Consider the following 16,348-nt stretch of genomic DNA (forward strand, 5'->3'; position numbering starts at 1 on the left):
CTCATGGGCTTGTTTAAGTAAACTAAACTCACTTGTGTTGGAGGGTGTCTACAATTTTCTTACTATCGACGTCCGGTACTTGTATACGCCCTGGTTGATGCTCGCCATAGTATTACATATCCCCTGACGAAAGTAGTAGATAACATCTTGAAAAAATATTTAGTAGACAAGGAACAGATCTGTAAAGACTCATGGGCTTGTTTAAGTAAACTAAACTCACTTGTGTTGGAGGGTGTCTACAATTTTCTTACTATCGACATCAGGTACTTGTATACGTCCTTACCCCAGGAAGAAGGTATGGACTATGTTATACGTTACTTGAGCTTGAAAGGTGCCCCAGACAGTGAGATCAGATTAGTAAACATCCTGCTGGATATTGGTTTAACAAACAGTTATTTCTTGTTTGATGACCAGCTATTTTTACAAAAAGTAGGGGTGGCTATGGGGTCCCTTTGTAGGGCCAGTTTTGCAAATTCAGTGATGGCCCTTTGGGAAAGAAATTATATTTTGTCCCAAAACCATTTAATAGATCAATTTTTCCTGTACACACGTTTTTTAGATGATATTCTCATCTTATATAAGGGTAGTGCAGATGAAGCAGAAAGATTTGTGGACTATTTGAATCAACCAACCAACTTTTTAAGGTTTTTACACACATTCAACATGGAAAGTATAGCTTATTTGGACATTGAAGTGTTCAAAGTTCATGCTCAGAAGGGGTTGGCAGCCAGGATCCATAGGAAAGATACATTCTCAAACACTTATTTACATTTCAACAGTTCCCACCGTTTCCACCAGAAGAAATCTGTAATAAAAGGACAATTGGTCCGAGCGGTGAGGATGGTAACTGTTGAGAGTGACCTTATAGTAGAATGTAATAAGATAGCCGACTTGTTCCTCACTCGAGGTTACTCAGGGGGGCTTATTAATGAAATGATGGACGAAGTGTTGTACAAAAGATCCAGTGGATTTTATTCACCCCTACTGCAAATTTCTTTGTCACCATGTAATAGGATGAATATTCTTCAAAAGGTTAATAGGTCACCGGTGTCATTTATTTTAACATTTAGTCCTGAATGTGGCCAGATTATTTCAAAGAAAAACTGGAGTTTATTTAGCAATAATTTAGAATTACGCACCTTGTTAGGCCCATCGCCTTCTTTTACATTCAAGAGAGGTATGAATTTGAAAAACTTTTTAAAAGTGAAACCACATAAAGTTATTAAGAATCCTGGGATTAGCAAATACGAATCTTGCAACTTTTGCAAACACATGAATATAGGGTATTCATTTAATATCAAGGATAAAAACTATAAGTTTCTGTCAGGCAAGTACAATTGTAATACAAATTATGTGGTATAGCTCGCTCAATGTAATCTATGTCCCACATTTTACGTTGGAAAAACAGATTGTAGACTGCGGGAGCGAGTGTATGAACACCTTTATTGTATCAGGAAAGGCAAGGTTGAAAATGCTTTAGCTGCCCACATTACAATGAAGCCCACGCACAACTTTAACTTCAGGGTGATAGATCATGTAACTGGAGATGTAATGGAAGACCCAAGATCTTTACTACTAGAAAAAAGAGAATTGATGTGGCAGATATGCTTATATGCTTGCCATTTTTCTGGTATTAATGATGGGAGTTCCATTCAATGTTTACTGAAATTGAAAAGTCTGACTAGATGACATATATTTATATATGATTTTTCTTTCTTTTTTTTCCCCTTGTTATGACTATGTATGTGAATGTTTTTGATTTGTGCTATATGGGTTACCAACTTTACAATTGTTGACTTTCTACCAGTTTGGTAATCATGGCTAATTTAGTATGTAAGTGGTTTAATTTTCACTAGGTGGCAACCTTTACAGTAGTGTATGTGCTGAATAATACAAGATCTGAATTTTAAAAACACTTCTGATTAGTGAATTCTTGACTTTTGTCTTTTAAGTTCCTAGTAAATCAGGTATTTTGTTTCATGTTTTCTAACTAATAGTTGCCACAATTATGATATGGTATTGTTTGTAATATTAGTATGAACTAACTGGTCTCGGAGGGAAATGTGTGTGTGTGTGTGTGTGTGTGTGTGTGTGTGTGTGTATATATATATATATATATATATATATATATATATATATATATATATATATATATATGAACTGCCTTTGTGCCTGCTGTTACTTGTCTGAAGAAGTTTGGTCATTGCACCAGACGAAAAGCACTTAACTTCATTTTTCTTTCAGTGTGGCACTACGTTCTGGTTTTAACCCTAATAAAGAGTTGAATAGCTGAAGATTTCCTGGGTGCTTGAAGTGCTTTGTCCTGCATTTTTTGTTTGACCCACAGTCAATTGTTGTAGCTGAGCGTGCAGTACAGAGTGTAAAGCAATTACTAGAGAAGTCAAAATGTCATAATACTGATGTCTTTTTGAATTTATTTAATCTCAGAAACATACCCCGTGATGATATACTTGGCTTGCCTGCTCAAAGATCTAGACAAACTAGATCAAACTTGCCTATCAGTTCCAGTTTGTTGAGGCCAAAAGCTAAAAACAGGGCAATCAAAGCCCAGCTATTCAGAAAGTGTTCTTTCCAAATGTCCAGTTATGATAAAATGAGCAGATTTCTTCGTCTATTGAAAGAAGGAGAGACAGTGAGGATACAAATGGTGAAAGGTTTCGACCGGATTGGTCAAGTAACGGGTATATGTGCTGAGTCAAGATCCTATTTTGTGGAATCTGAGCGTGTGAAGTACAGGAGAAATCGCAGACTTCTTCCTGTATCAGAAACGATATTGCAGCATTGTTCCTGTGATACAGACTCTAGATCTCAGAGCAATCCAGACAGTGTTCCTGTTGCAGAATGTGTCTCAACTTCTACTTCCGTTCCTGATGTCACCAAGGTTGAACATTCAGCAGAGACAGTCCCAGTTGCCAAACCTAATTCTCAATTCTTTCACACGATTTGGTCACATCTCCAGACCTAGTGTGAAATGCACAGCAACCTGGACATAATTGTCTATATGTATTCAGTTCTGTCTAATTGCATGTCAAAGATGTATCTTGTATTTATTGCATGTCAAAGAAGTATCTTGTATTTGTTGCATGTCAGTTAATGTCGTCAATAAAGTGTGACTCATTTCTCAGAGGAAGGATGTAGAATATGTATGTGTGTTGTATCTTTAAGAAGCATTTCCAAGGTCAGCACGTGTATATAAATAGCTAGCACATACTAGCTTCACTGCCATTTTGAGAGTGCAGCCAGAGAGTGAACATGTATGAGAGAAATAGTCTATTTATAAGTTTATCTACCTCTCAACTGTCCCTGATTTTGACTCAAATTTTAACTCTGTTCCCCTTAATCCCTCCTAAAACTAATGACTTTTGAAGGAAAGGTGGCGAATTACACTTAATGAATAATGACAATAATTAAGAGTTATAAACTTCTTTTACTTCAGAAAATGTGTATTAATTCATATGCTCTGATTCTGTCAATGTTTCAAGTTAATAGCACTATTATTTTAAAAGTGTCCCTGATTGTACTTGATTTTTTTCTTGACTTGTCCCTGATTCTGTTGAAATTTGTCCCCAGTTGGTTGAGAGGTAATATCTAAGTTAAAGTTATTTGCCTCCATCCTGATGTGTTTGTACATAATAAAGCTGCTTGAACAAAACACATGCTGTTCATGTAGTTCATCCTAACTGGATGAACGACAGTTTAACTTGTTGTTGTGTCTTTTCGGCTTTTCCCGGTTAGGGGTCGCTACAGCTGAACTCCTGTCCGCTAATGATTGGTATTTGATTTTTACGTGCCGAGTTACCAGCCCTGACGCACAACCTTCAACGAAGGTACGCCCATTCACGCATTTCTCCACGCAGAAGAAGCTGTAGCTGAGAATCGAACCGGACAGCATCTTACTGCGAGGCAACAACGCTGCCGCAGCACCACCACCACGGTTGTGTAGTGATACAATGTGAAGAAGTGACTGCGTATCATTTAAAAGTTTCTGTGCTTATTTAAAGAAACAGCTTTCCTGAAACTCCCAGATGTTGAGATCACAGTCTTGACATGTGCACAGCTTGGAATGCATGCACTGCTGCAACACGTGTCACTAAAATGGTAAAAAACATTTCAATAAGTTAAATTATGTCAGTGTTAAGAGATTTTCAGCTTAAAGTATACAAAAAGTTATACTTCAGGTTTCAGTAACTCTGCAACTTATTTTCTTATGCTGTAAATAGTCTTTCCAACAATTTGTCTGTGGGTGTGAACTTGAAGTGTAGTAAGTGTAACTGTTCCAACTCACTGTGATTTTTGTCATCATAATGTAGTATTAATAATTCCATTAAAAAGGCACAGCTAGTATTTTAGTGTATTTTTTTCAGTATTTGTCAGTTGATGCCAACATTTTATGTTAACTACAGGAAAAGGATTTGCAATTTGGAGGAAACAGAAAATTCTGCAGGACTATAAGAAACTATTACGTAAACAGAGGAAATCATGCAAACAGCAAGAAGTCAATTACACAGAAAATTACCCAGAACACCTAAAGCATCTGTATCTTGCAGAAGAAGAAAAACTCAAGCAGATAAATAACAAAAAGTTAAACAGGAAGCCATTTCTGGATGATAAACCAAATGCCACAAAGGAAGAACAGTAATATCTTTTATTTTAATTTTATTATTTTTGTTTAGTTTACTGCAAGCCTTAAGATGCCATAGCATTGGTCCTTTAAATTAAAATGTTTTCAATTTCAGTATAATCACTGACAACACCACTAGATTATTGATGTTAGTGTGAGCAATATATGGGAAACCTTAATACTTGGATGTTGGGTGTGTAGATTAATAACACTACTAATCTAGCTCTCACCTGCAGTTGCTAAATACTGCGCTATCGTCCATTGAGAATTTACATGCACACGAAGGTGACTATGCTTGTCTAACTGAAGGTCAACTGTTTAGTTCATTCTAACTTTCTCTTTTTTACTCCTGTAGTTTCCAGGGAAAACAGGTGTCAGCATTCTTCAGTGTCAGTAACCTTCATCTCAGAATAAGGAGCAATAAATTTGCTTTTGTTTACAGAAACACACGTTATCTATAGCAGGAGTAGCAGCTGAGGTGCCTGTACGAGCTTGCCTTGGAGGATCGGAGTGAGTAGCTGATGCTGGCTTGCACACTCTGGGTAGGTAGGGAGGCTGCTGTGACCCACCAAATGGATGACACCTAGCAGGAGCATTAGGTGTTCACCTAGTTGCAGGAGCATTAGGTGTTCACCTAGTTGAGTTCTGAACCAGTCAAGCCCATGCTGCGATTAATACATTTAAACTATGTAGCTGAAGGGAAACTGACATGTGGAAGCACACTTCCCCTCAAGGGTCAGTTGCAGGCTAAGAGGAGCCACTGATTGGGAGGGTGCTCCCAAGTGGAGAAGTTAGATCTCCCCCAACCAACAAACTGGCCCACTCCCTACCATTTGACTTTTAGGGGTCTATATTAGATCATAGAAACGGTAGAATTTCAAATTATCTAATATCGAACCCAATATCGCGAACGCTGAAAACAGCGAAAGCTGCACAAAACCGAATTCTTTCCTAGGGAAAGAATTTGGTTGGCTGCTGTTGTGGCTTTGCTGTTTTCAGCGATGCGGTGGAAAGTTCCGGGTTAGGTTAAGGTAAGTGTGTGATTGTGCAGACGTTTGGGTTAGGGCACGGGTTGGGTGAGTTAAGGTTAGGGCGCGAGTTGGATGAGTTAGGGTTAGGGCAAGGGTCAGGTAAGTGTGCAGTTGTGACAAAATTTGGGGTTAGGGGCAGGTTAAGTGAGTTGGGGTTAGGGCACGGGTGAGGTGAGTGTGCGATAGTGACGGACCTTAGGGTTAGGGTCTGGGTTAAGGTAAGTGGAGAGATAGTAGTAAGTGGAGAGATAGTAGTGTATGTGCAGTGTAGTGTAGGGTTAGATGTAACTTTTAAATGTATGTGTGTGGTTTGCTGCTTTTTAGTGTGCTTGTGGTGTGTGTGTGTTTCTCGGAACAGCAAATTTTTTCCCTGGGAAAAAATTCGCTGTTTTGAGATTTCAATATTGTTAGGGTTCGGGTTTTGCAGTTCGACATTACGGCATTCGATAATGAGCCGTTTCTATGATCTGATATAGACCCAACTTTCAGTGGGGAATGAATGGCTACTAGGGATTCCTAGGCAGGAAAAAAGGCACTATGGGGCTCTTGCTTAGCATGGGGTTACTTGGGTCCCATTCCACAGAAGCAAATTGGGCAATTTGGTGAAGGTAAAGGAGTCATCAGACTGGTTTGGGGTAAGCCAAAAAATGCATATCATATTATACTTGTACACCATGTCCTGTATTTTTGGTATCTTTCTAACTCCCAATATTGTGTCAAACGTATTTCTGTACCTGATGCTTCCACCTAGAACCCAAGTGGATAGGCATGTTGAGGAGGTCATTCCTGAAAAATGATATAAACAGGATAGGGTCAGTCCTAGAAGAGAAAAGGACTTAAGATTTGTTCAAATGCCTCATCTGTAATAAGGGATTAAGCCCACCTTGGAAGAATGGCAAGACAGAGGGGTGTGTAACTCCTGTGCTAACTTGAAAGACTGGTGTATAGTAGATGCCTTTTCTGTGGAGTAAAACAACCAGCAGCTGTTGAATTGCGTACAATTCGATAAATATGTTTGGCATTATTTGACTGAAGGAATGGTTGGCACCTAGTACATATTTCCATTGTTGTGATGGCAGTGAAATAGTAGAGAGCTTGAATCATGAGTAGGTTGGATATTGTGAAGTGTTAGTTGGCTAAGGTGGTGGTTTGGTAGGGTTCAGCTTCTCCATGCGGTGAAAGGCTTTGAGTATGTTATTTTTAGTCATTTGTTGGCCAGGTAAGTAAGCTGATTGAATCAGGACATTTTAATCACAGTCCAGGTCATTATGTAAAAAGTACAAAACACATTACATAGTGAACTTGCCTCATTGTGATTTTTTTTTTGCATGCCCAGTGTAAGTGGTAGAGAGTACAGCATGTAGGCACAACCAGATGCACTTCATTGCGAACCATATTTTGTACTGGGACATGAGTAGGTGACTGTGTGGCTTTTTAAAGAACAAGAACAACTTAGGTTAAGAAGAGCCGTATGAGAATGTACATTCTAATTAGCAGTAGTACTGATGCCATCGCCCATTATGATGGATTGTAACCTTGGAATGCTTCAGATAACAGAAGTCCCTCCCCTTAATTTATAATGTAGTGCCTTTGGCTTTTGTTTCCAAATCTTTTTGCTGCACTGCAGTAAACAGCATGGTGGTGATGACCTAGGCTACTCCTTAAATGTTTAGTAAAATCTTTCAGTGGTTTGTAAGCAAGTCATTATTTCTTAATTTTTGTTTCTTTTTTAAGTTTATGATTATCTTTGCAGGTCAGTCTGCTGGCCTTTTTTTTTTTTTGAGAATTGTACCTCATTCTTAGATTCCTGTCTTGTATCACTGGTGATTTTACACCTCCTGTCCAGTTGCATTACTATGCTTTTTGCTTTTGCTGTGCTATTCTTTAGTCTTGTTGCTGTTTCTGTGTAGGTATGTGATATATTTATGTACATTTGTGTTTGCATGCTTGTGTGTGTGTCTAGTAGTCACAGAGGTTAAGGCTGTGAGCTGTGGTCCCTGTGGTACAGGGTTTGATTCACTCTGCTGTCATTTGCCTGCTTTGTTACCGTGAGCAAGTCACTAAACCAGATCTTGCCTTTTAGTTGCACCTGAAAAGGGACTGTGTGTGTTCAATGGACCTTGTTAGCAAATGAGTATTGCTATGCATGCATGCATGCATACATACGGGTTAGAGGTATGTCTGTCATTTTTCAAGCCACCTTACAAATCCATACCCACCTCTTAACTGTCCCACAATGCAGAAGTGAAGAAATACTAATAGCCATATTCACCTTAAAAATCAGAAATCCATGTAGCCACCTACAGCCCCTCTCACAAAATGACAGAACTACTGAAAACATATGTGGTTGTTTATCATCTGCTTTCAACCAAGAAACCATCCTGTTCATTGACCTTAACATAGATCAGACCTCTAACAAACCTAACTATATTCCCCATTATATTAACCTGTATCACTTCACTTAGCTGATCCAACAGCCAACCTTATTTGACAAAGTATCCCCAAAAAAAAAAAAACTGTACTAGACTGCATATTCCCGACCAACCCTGAAAAAATTAAGCTAGCCAATACCCTCTCACACTCTCTCAGTGGTCATATTTTCCACATGTATCAACAGGGAATACCACAAGAACCCCAAACTCCTATACTTCAAATCTGAGAAATCCATATTTAATAATATCCTTAAACAATGTGACTGGGAAACACACTTTGTTTGCTTCTAAATGAAGCTTTCTGTGTCTTCAGTAACTCCTCCTTTGCCGTACTAAACCAATAAGCCCCACTGAGACATAAAAAAGTGAAAATAAATTCTGCTCCATGGCTCACCTGCCAGTCCAAGCAACTCGGAGAGAGAGAAACCCTGTAAACAGTGGCACAAAACTAGGACCCACTCCTGCCTAGATGCATATAGATGCCTCAAAAACTCCACAAAGGCACAAGTTTGTTATGATAAAAAGAACTTATCCACAAACCAGACCATGCATAAAAAAAAAAAAAAAAAAACGTTTTTGGCAAAATTTTAAACAGCCTCCTGAAACCAGGCAGAAAACCCACCCCACATCCTTTCCCATCTGAAACCAGAAGGGACATTGCAGACATATTCAACAAACACTTTATATTCAGTACTGTACTTAACTCAAACAATAATTACCTATACCCACCCCTGGACCACCCCCATAGACCACAGCTGCACACTCCCAACTCAACCTAACAACCATCTAGAACAGATATCATCAGAAAATACATTAAAAAAAACTGAAACCCACAACATAAGTTCCTGAAAACGTGCCATCCAAAAACTGCATTATAGCTGCTGACACCATTTGCTACCCTGTATCTGTCCTAATTGAGATCGATTACAGTGAGCTACATCCAAGCACCATAGACAGCTTCCTTTATTTCCCATTACAAAAAGGTGGCACTTTCACCAAATTGTCAAACTGTCTTCCTGTAGCAGTTCTTCCTCCCCTTTCCAAAGTACTTGAAAATAGATATGTAAGCAAACCCTAGACTTTCTATTTGATAACCAATTACTTTCCCCTACACAAATGGCTTTTGATCCCACCACAGCTCTAAAATTGCCCTACTACATTTCCTAAATACAGTTAATCAAAGTAAAAACTCAGGTAATTTTGTCTCCAACTTTTTCCTGAACTACTCAAAAGTCTTCGACATGGTCTCACATCAAATACTCCTCCAAAGACTGTCTCACAACTCCATCAACTAGATCCAGTCTGTAAAATGGAATGATTCCCACTCCATCTTTCTTCCAGTCATTGGAGGAGTCCCCCAAGGCCCCATACTTGGGCCAATACTTTTTAATATCTTCAACAGTGACATGCCCAAGAAATCAAAACTCCCCATCATAATGCAATATGCTGACGACACAACTTTAGTTTGCTCAACCCCAAATCTTCCTAAAATAGAAACCATCACACAGTAAGTTTCAACACTATAGAAAATGAGTTTAATCATTCTCAATTGCTCTTAAATCTCAACAAAATCAACACTATAGAAAATGAGTTTAATAATTCTCTATTGCTCTTAAATCTCAACAAAACCAAACTAATCCTATTCCTTCCCAAAAACATAAATCAGAATACACTGACCATAATATCATCTCCTCAAACAACATAAAACTTGAAAATGTTATATACACAAAATTAAAATGTGATCTGCACATTGACACTGCAGTCAAAAAGGTACACTGCAATTTAGACTGTCTTTACAGATCAAAGCACCTGCTAAGTAATCTCTGTAAAAAAAATAGCTGTTACCTCCCTTCTTCCTGCTTTTATGTATGCCTCAACAGTATTCACAAATCTCAACTCTTCCACCAAGCACAGAGTAGAAAGCATTTGTAAAAGTATTAGCAAATTCATCTGCAGCCTCCCAAACCACTCCCACCACTGTATGGACTGTGTACCCTCAACTGGCTCGAACCTCCTCAACACATTATCCTCTCCCAGGTACTTACAGCACACAACATACTTCATCCACTTAAAATACCCTTATTGTCAAAACTCATCCAGTGGCATATACCAAATATAACCCTAAGATCCTCAAAACATAAACTAATTGTTGCTAATATATCAAATTAATTATTACGGTGACTCACTCATATCTGCCTTTTCAAAGGCATGAAACAAACTTCCAAACCACATCAGGCTTTTAAATATCTTGGAACAATTCAAATCTGCCAAAAAACGTCAACTGGCAACTAATAAACTATGCAACTGTGTACCATACTTATAGTCTGAAGTGTGCAATCCTAACTCCTGTCAACCATGGCTACTTTATAAGTGTATTAATGTAGTATTTTTGATTTTACTCACACTGTCTTAAAAACCTATATTTCCTTAATCTGTTACGCTTTGTATATAATGGATTGTTTGCTTTAAAATACTTTGCAACTAATGTTTGATGACTGTTCTTCTTTTGAATTGTTAAAAATGTAAGTCTGTCCCTGTTCTGGAGCTTTTCTTCCCTGGCCTTCACCGAAAATGGGTATTTCTGTTCACAGATGGACTTTCTTGGTAAACAAAAGCAAGTAAATAAAATATACAATGTGTGTATAGTTTCTCTTGATTGATGCTAGCTTGCTGTAATACTAGAGTTAGGAATTCATCCTTTTCCTGGTGTTGTGCATCTCGGAATTAATATATTTAATTAGTGGGTGGGGGACACAACTCCTCTGCAATAACATTGATTTTTTTTTTTTTAGTTGCAGTCTCATTTCAGTATTGCAGATGGTATTGTGATAGTGTCCATGTGTGCCAATCCTACCTTTATGCCTAAGGTAACTATTGAATCTAATCCCTGACGTCTTGTATTTACCATTCTTCTTCCCTAACAACTTTAATAGAGTGGAGTGTTTCTTGGATTGTAGGATCTCCGATTCTGCTCAGGCAGAACAGAAGCCATTAGAAGATGTTCATATCCTCCTACTAAAAGAAACTTGGTTTTAAAGTGTTGTTTTCTGTATGAGGATCTACCATACTGCTAAACTTACATAGATTAGCAAGCAATTTTCAGTATGGGATGAGTGATACGACACAGCAGGGAATATTAAATATTACCCTAAGTCGCATAAAAAGTTAATAGAACAGATTGTGCAGCATGAAGATGTAAGTTGGGAGCACTAGGCACCAGATACACTTTAATATTACCCTAAGCTACTTGAAAAGTTAATAGAACAGTAGGTTCAGTAATAGTTTAAAAAGGATTCAAACTCTTTACCCTTGGCACAGGAAGCAGTTAATTAGCTCCTCAGTGCTTTAACCCTCTGTGCTTGATGAGGACTCAACAGAGAAGCAAGTCTTCCATTAGTATGTATTTTCTGAACAGTAACATATGAAACTCTAATGTCTAGTATTCTTGACTGACTGTAATGGCTCATAAGTTATAATAGCCAGGCAGGTACAAGAGACAAAATGAAGGATGTTCTTTAAAATCAGGGACAGTTGAGAGGAGTGGGGTTTATTTGTGTGTGGGGGGTGGGTAGCCATACCTCTAAATGACTTCTCTTAAGACTTCTGTCAAGGCTGGGAGAAAGACTAGAAGACACCAGGGAAAAAGTACAATTGTGTATGTAAACTTAATGGTAAATGTTAGAATGATCACTGCTGCAGTAGCCTTGAATATATGGACTATATCCTGCACAAGATATAACAGCCAGCCAGCTTTAAGCTTAAAAGCAGATTCCCAGATCATTGGTAGCTCAAGCAGAGTTGAAAATCAATTGTATGGGCACAGAGCCTTCTTGGCAACTGCGAGAGGGATGCTAGAGACCTGAAACACATCAGTGCTCTGCAAGTACAAATCAAACTCCTCATCCTAACAACAAAAAATAATAGGAATGGTGGGAGGGAGTGATTACTGCAGTGGTAATCATTCTAACATCTACTGAACTGATGATGTCTTTTCCACTCAGCTTTTTGGATGGGTTAATGGATCCGATCAGATTTGACCTCTGCAACTTTTCAAGTCCTTGATTCCAGGGCTCGGGGTTCTCCCTACCCACAGTGCCCTCTTGCCCTATAATACCTCAGATCTAATTTGAGACCTGTTCAATCAAGATGTGATCCAGAGGTCACAACAGGCAAAACTAAGATAAGTGAAGATTTTTCAATACTTGTAGTCTCTGCTTTTTGGAATTTTTTTCTTGTATCCTGATTGCTACTGTTATTTCCCTAGGTAGCTACTCCATCTGATCTTTGAATCATTTGACTTGCTACAGGCTTTTCGAAGTTTCCTTCTGCCCTTTCTTCCCTACTAGTCAAGACAAATATATATATATATATATATATATATATATATATATATATATATGTGTGTGTGTGTGTGTGCGTGTGTGTGTGTGCGTGTGTGTGTCTGTGTATGTATATTATACTGCTGATAGGATTTTCTCACTTAGTGCCTTTGTAACCATTTTTCTGTTTGTTTTAGTGGGATTCAGCATATAACTATTTGCTGTGCCATTATGTCTAACAAGACATCTGGCTTTAAAAAGTGTACTGCCTGCAAGCACAAAATCCTTGCCCCACAAAGATCCACACACCTTGTCTGTCTATTGTTTGGGGGTTGATCATTTAGATATTGAATGAGAGTTCTGCGCTTCCTTTGGAGCCGGGGCTGCAACTGACAGGAAAAAGTTGATCCTTAAAGGTCTCCTTCCTACCCAAGCGGTAGATTTGAATGGTTTAGCTTCTGCATGTGCTTCCCCTTCTGCAAAAGTGCCAGGCAAGTCCAAGAGAGAGAGGTAAAAAAAGGAGAAAGTAAAGCAAAGTAGAAAGAGAACACTGAAGAGGTCCCTGGACCCAATCAGTCTTGTCCAGCTCTGTTTCTGTCATGTAGCTGGATCTGAGTGCCTCAGAGTCTTCATACTCTGATCTAGTGTCCACCTCTCCCATGTCAGTTTTTTCACCACAGCCGGCTATTCCTTGGCTCCACTCTCCTATATTTCAGCACAAGTCAACCCATCTGTCTTTCGAACCACCTTTGGTGGCATCTTCATTAGGTTCTTTTGATCAACAAGAACCTTTTCAGAGTCCAACATCAGTAGGATTATGCAGAAATTTGTTAGGAAACATTTTCAGATGGGAGCCCACCCAACATCTTCCCCTCACTGGGGGCTACAGGTCAGTTTCCCACCATCTTTATTGATTGCTCCTTCTTTGGTCCAGCCACTGGATCCAGTGCATATCACTTCCAGTGGTGCCTGCAAGATGCCCTTGTTGGAGCCAAGAGCTTGGTTGGCTTCAATTCCATCAGTTCCCCCACCCTTTTGACTCCAACACCATTAAATCGTGAATGCTCTCCGAAGTGAGAGGTTGCAGCAGAAGTACAAGGGTTAAGGTTGACTCCAAGTTTTTGGAGGAGTCTCTAACCTCAGGTGCTTTGGTCCTGGACAGCTCAGCTCAGATGTCTGCTTCAGAGCCGAGGTGAGTCAGGGCCAAGGACATTGCTCCTTTGGGTTTTCTGATCATAAGGGGTCTTTCTCAGAACTGGTCTCTGCTTTTGCAGTCAAAGATATAGTCTCTTGCACGCACTTGACATCATCCTGACCTCCATCAGATTCTGTTTTCTTCTTCTGCTAATCCTATTAGATAGGGACAGCCAGCTGTGGCAAGCCTTGAGGGTTCTCGCTTAGCAAGTTCCTCCTCTGGTTCTGAGTGTTCTGAGGATTCTTCCTCCAGAGAACACCACAGGAAATGGGTTTGAAAGAGGAGGCATTTAGACTCTTATTTGGAGTCACACACACACTGAAGATACTGACTTGAGGAAGGGGAGGGGTCCCTAAGATCCCCTCAAAAAGATGTCTTTTTTAGAGACATCCTCAACTTAATGAAGCAAACAGGGGATTGGACCACAGAAGCCCTCTCCCAGAGGAGTCTGTATTCCTCGAGGCTGGCTCTTGTACCTTCTGTGGTCCCACCTGCTGACGAGCATTGATTTGGTCCCACAGCAGGTTAGAAAAGAAACTGATATGTTGGAGCCAGTTCCCAGAAAGCCATACAAAATTCTTGCATCCCCTAAGAGTAGTCCAAGTGGATGCCACCATGGTTGTGGCAGCCAATAAGAAGGAGCTTTTTGAAGAGAACACCTCTGTTTATCTTCCTCACAGATAGTCCAGGCCTTGGATGGCTTTGAAAAGCGGACTTATTCTTCAGCAACATTTACTGTTCGTGCACTGAATTGCCTAACCCATGCAAGTAGTTTCCAGAGGGACTTGACCAAGGAATTCTCTAAGTTTTTTATATAACTTGCCTTCCCATATAAAAAGAAAACTATAGAATTGCAGCTATTTGCCCTTCAGTCAATGTCCAGTGTCTCCATGTGACTGCTATCCAACATAGCTGATGGTATGTAAAGAGTGCAGGCACTGGCATTGCTATTCACTGGCACTCCGGGGAATACATCTGTGTGGTTTTGTGGAGAGCTTCAAGATATCCTTCATCAATTTTTCCTTCTGTGGTTCAACACTGTTTCAACCAAAGGCCAAAGATATGCTCACCAGAAGTGAGCAAAAGGGCAAGACTGTGCTGTAGGCATGTGCTTTTCTAACCCCCAAAGGACTATTTCCCAGAACCAGAAGGAAGTAAAGAAATTATGGTTTCATAAATCCCAAAATTTTGCCCAAGATTCTTCTTGTGGCAGACCCTCCTCAAGGCAGACTGGGAGTAACTTCAACGGATGTCACCTCAGGGGCAGAAGCAGCCCGCAGAATTAAGGGGCTTGATATCTCTTTACCGAGAAACTCTTTCAGCACTTCTGAACAGTTGCATAATTGCTACACCTAGAGGCAGTCTAGGGGGTGCTTTTCCCTGCACCCTCGCATCTGGCTAGCTGTCACTCAAGATTTTTTTGTGCAGAAGGTAACCACCAGAGGCTACAATATTCCCTTTGCTTTCCCACAACAAACAAAAATAAATATCCAAAAGATCCACTCAGTCAGAGGGAATTGGCAGAAACATAAGTGTCATTGGTGTTAGAAAAGCAAGAGGTTCCACCACACTGTCCAGGATTCAAGATTCTTTTTGGTTCTGAAAAAGACAGCAGAGCTCAGACCCATTTGGGACCTCAGTCACTTTAATATATTTGGGAAACAAAGTTTCAGATACTCACAGTTCAGTAAATCCTCTTCCCGTCTGAGGAAGAAAGTCCTGGATGTGGTCAGAGTCCTTCAGAGTACGAAATGTCTCTGTGTGGAAGATTTTCAGTCCATATATTTCTAGTTAATCACTACATATTAATCAGATCGGACAATAGTAGTAGAAGTAGCGAACTTAAACTCGTCTTAAGTCAAAACAAAACAAAAAATAATAGAAAATATATAATTGTACCACATTACTAAGTATTCGAAAGTAATCCAAGCTAGGCAGGCAGTCTGTTTCCAGTAGAAAATTCTTTATTATGTCCTTTGTTAAGGGTATAGGATTAAGGATACAGGGATACTATGGATATTACTTGTTTTTCATTAGTCCTTCAGAAATGCCTACTATCATATCAAGATAGAGAAGTAGTCGACTTTCCAAGATGACTGCACACTGATCAACAGCTTAATCTCGGCTGCCCCAATATGAAAAAGAAACTGAAAGACTAAGGCCAGGAACCCTTTCGCTTTCAGTAAATTCAGTTACCGGCCAGTAAGTACACTACCTGGATAAACAAAAAAGTGAAGCAGAAGCGCCAAAATTGTAACTAGTATCCACCTTGTAGGTCCTTCAGAAAATGGAAAATACGAGGTTTGTTTAATAAAAGGTTTTAATGCACAATCCACAAACTGCATAAACACACTTGTAGCATCAGCATTTTTGTCTCTCCTCATAAAGACTTCATCAGATGACCTAGAATAAAATTATACCCTTTATAAGGGAAGCATCAAGCCCCCTGGTTTAAATGATTTTATATCTATTGCTCCATTATTAAAACTGAGATCTGCCAAACTATCATTTTCATTTAAGACATAGTTCCTAATAAAGCCACTAGAAGGTACAATAATGTTGTTTTCTACATCGTCTGATTAAGTTAAATTGTTTTTATTAACATTTTTATATTTTTATATTATAAGGAAAGTATCTAATGAATTTTAAAGTATTTATGTAATAGTATGTTTTTAAGTAAGTGTTTATTTTTCTATGTAATTTAAGGTTTTATACAACACTGTTTTCCT

The 16,348-nt window shown here is 39.1% G+C and overlaps 1 protein-coding gene across 1 annotated transcript in view; it reads left to right on the forward strand.

Moving 5' to 3' along the window:
* Nucleotides 1-16,348, forward strand: part of CCDC59 (coiled-coil domain containing 59) — a 115,436-nt gene that overhangs the window by 55,096 nt on the left and 43,992 nt on the right. Inside the window, exon 2 of the mRNA XM_044088438.1 lies at nt 4,425-4,656. Within this exon, the coding sequence (XP_043944373.1) occupies nt 4,425-4,656 (232 nt within the window). The remainder of the gene's footprint in view (nt 1-4,424; nt 4,657-16,348) is intronic.

The sequence above is a fragment of the Protopterus annectens genome, chromosome 11.part0, assembly GCF_019279795.1.
Source record: "Protopterus annectens isolate FY-2018-M chromosome 11.part0, PAN1.0, whole genome shotgun sequence".
Taxonomy (NCBI): domain Eukaryota; kingdom Metazoa; phylum Chordata; order Ceratodontiformes; family Protopteridae; genus Protopterus; species Protopterus annectens.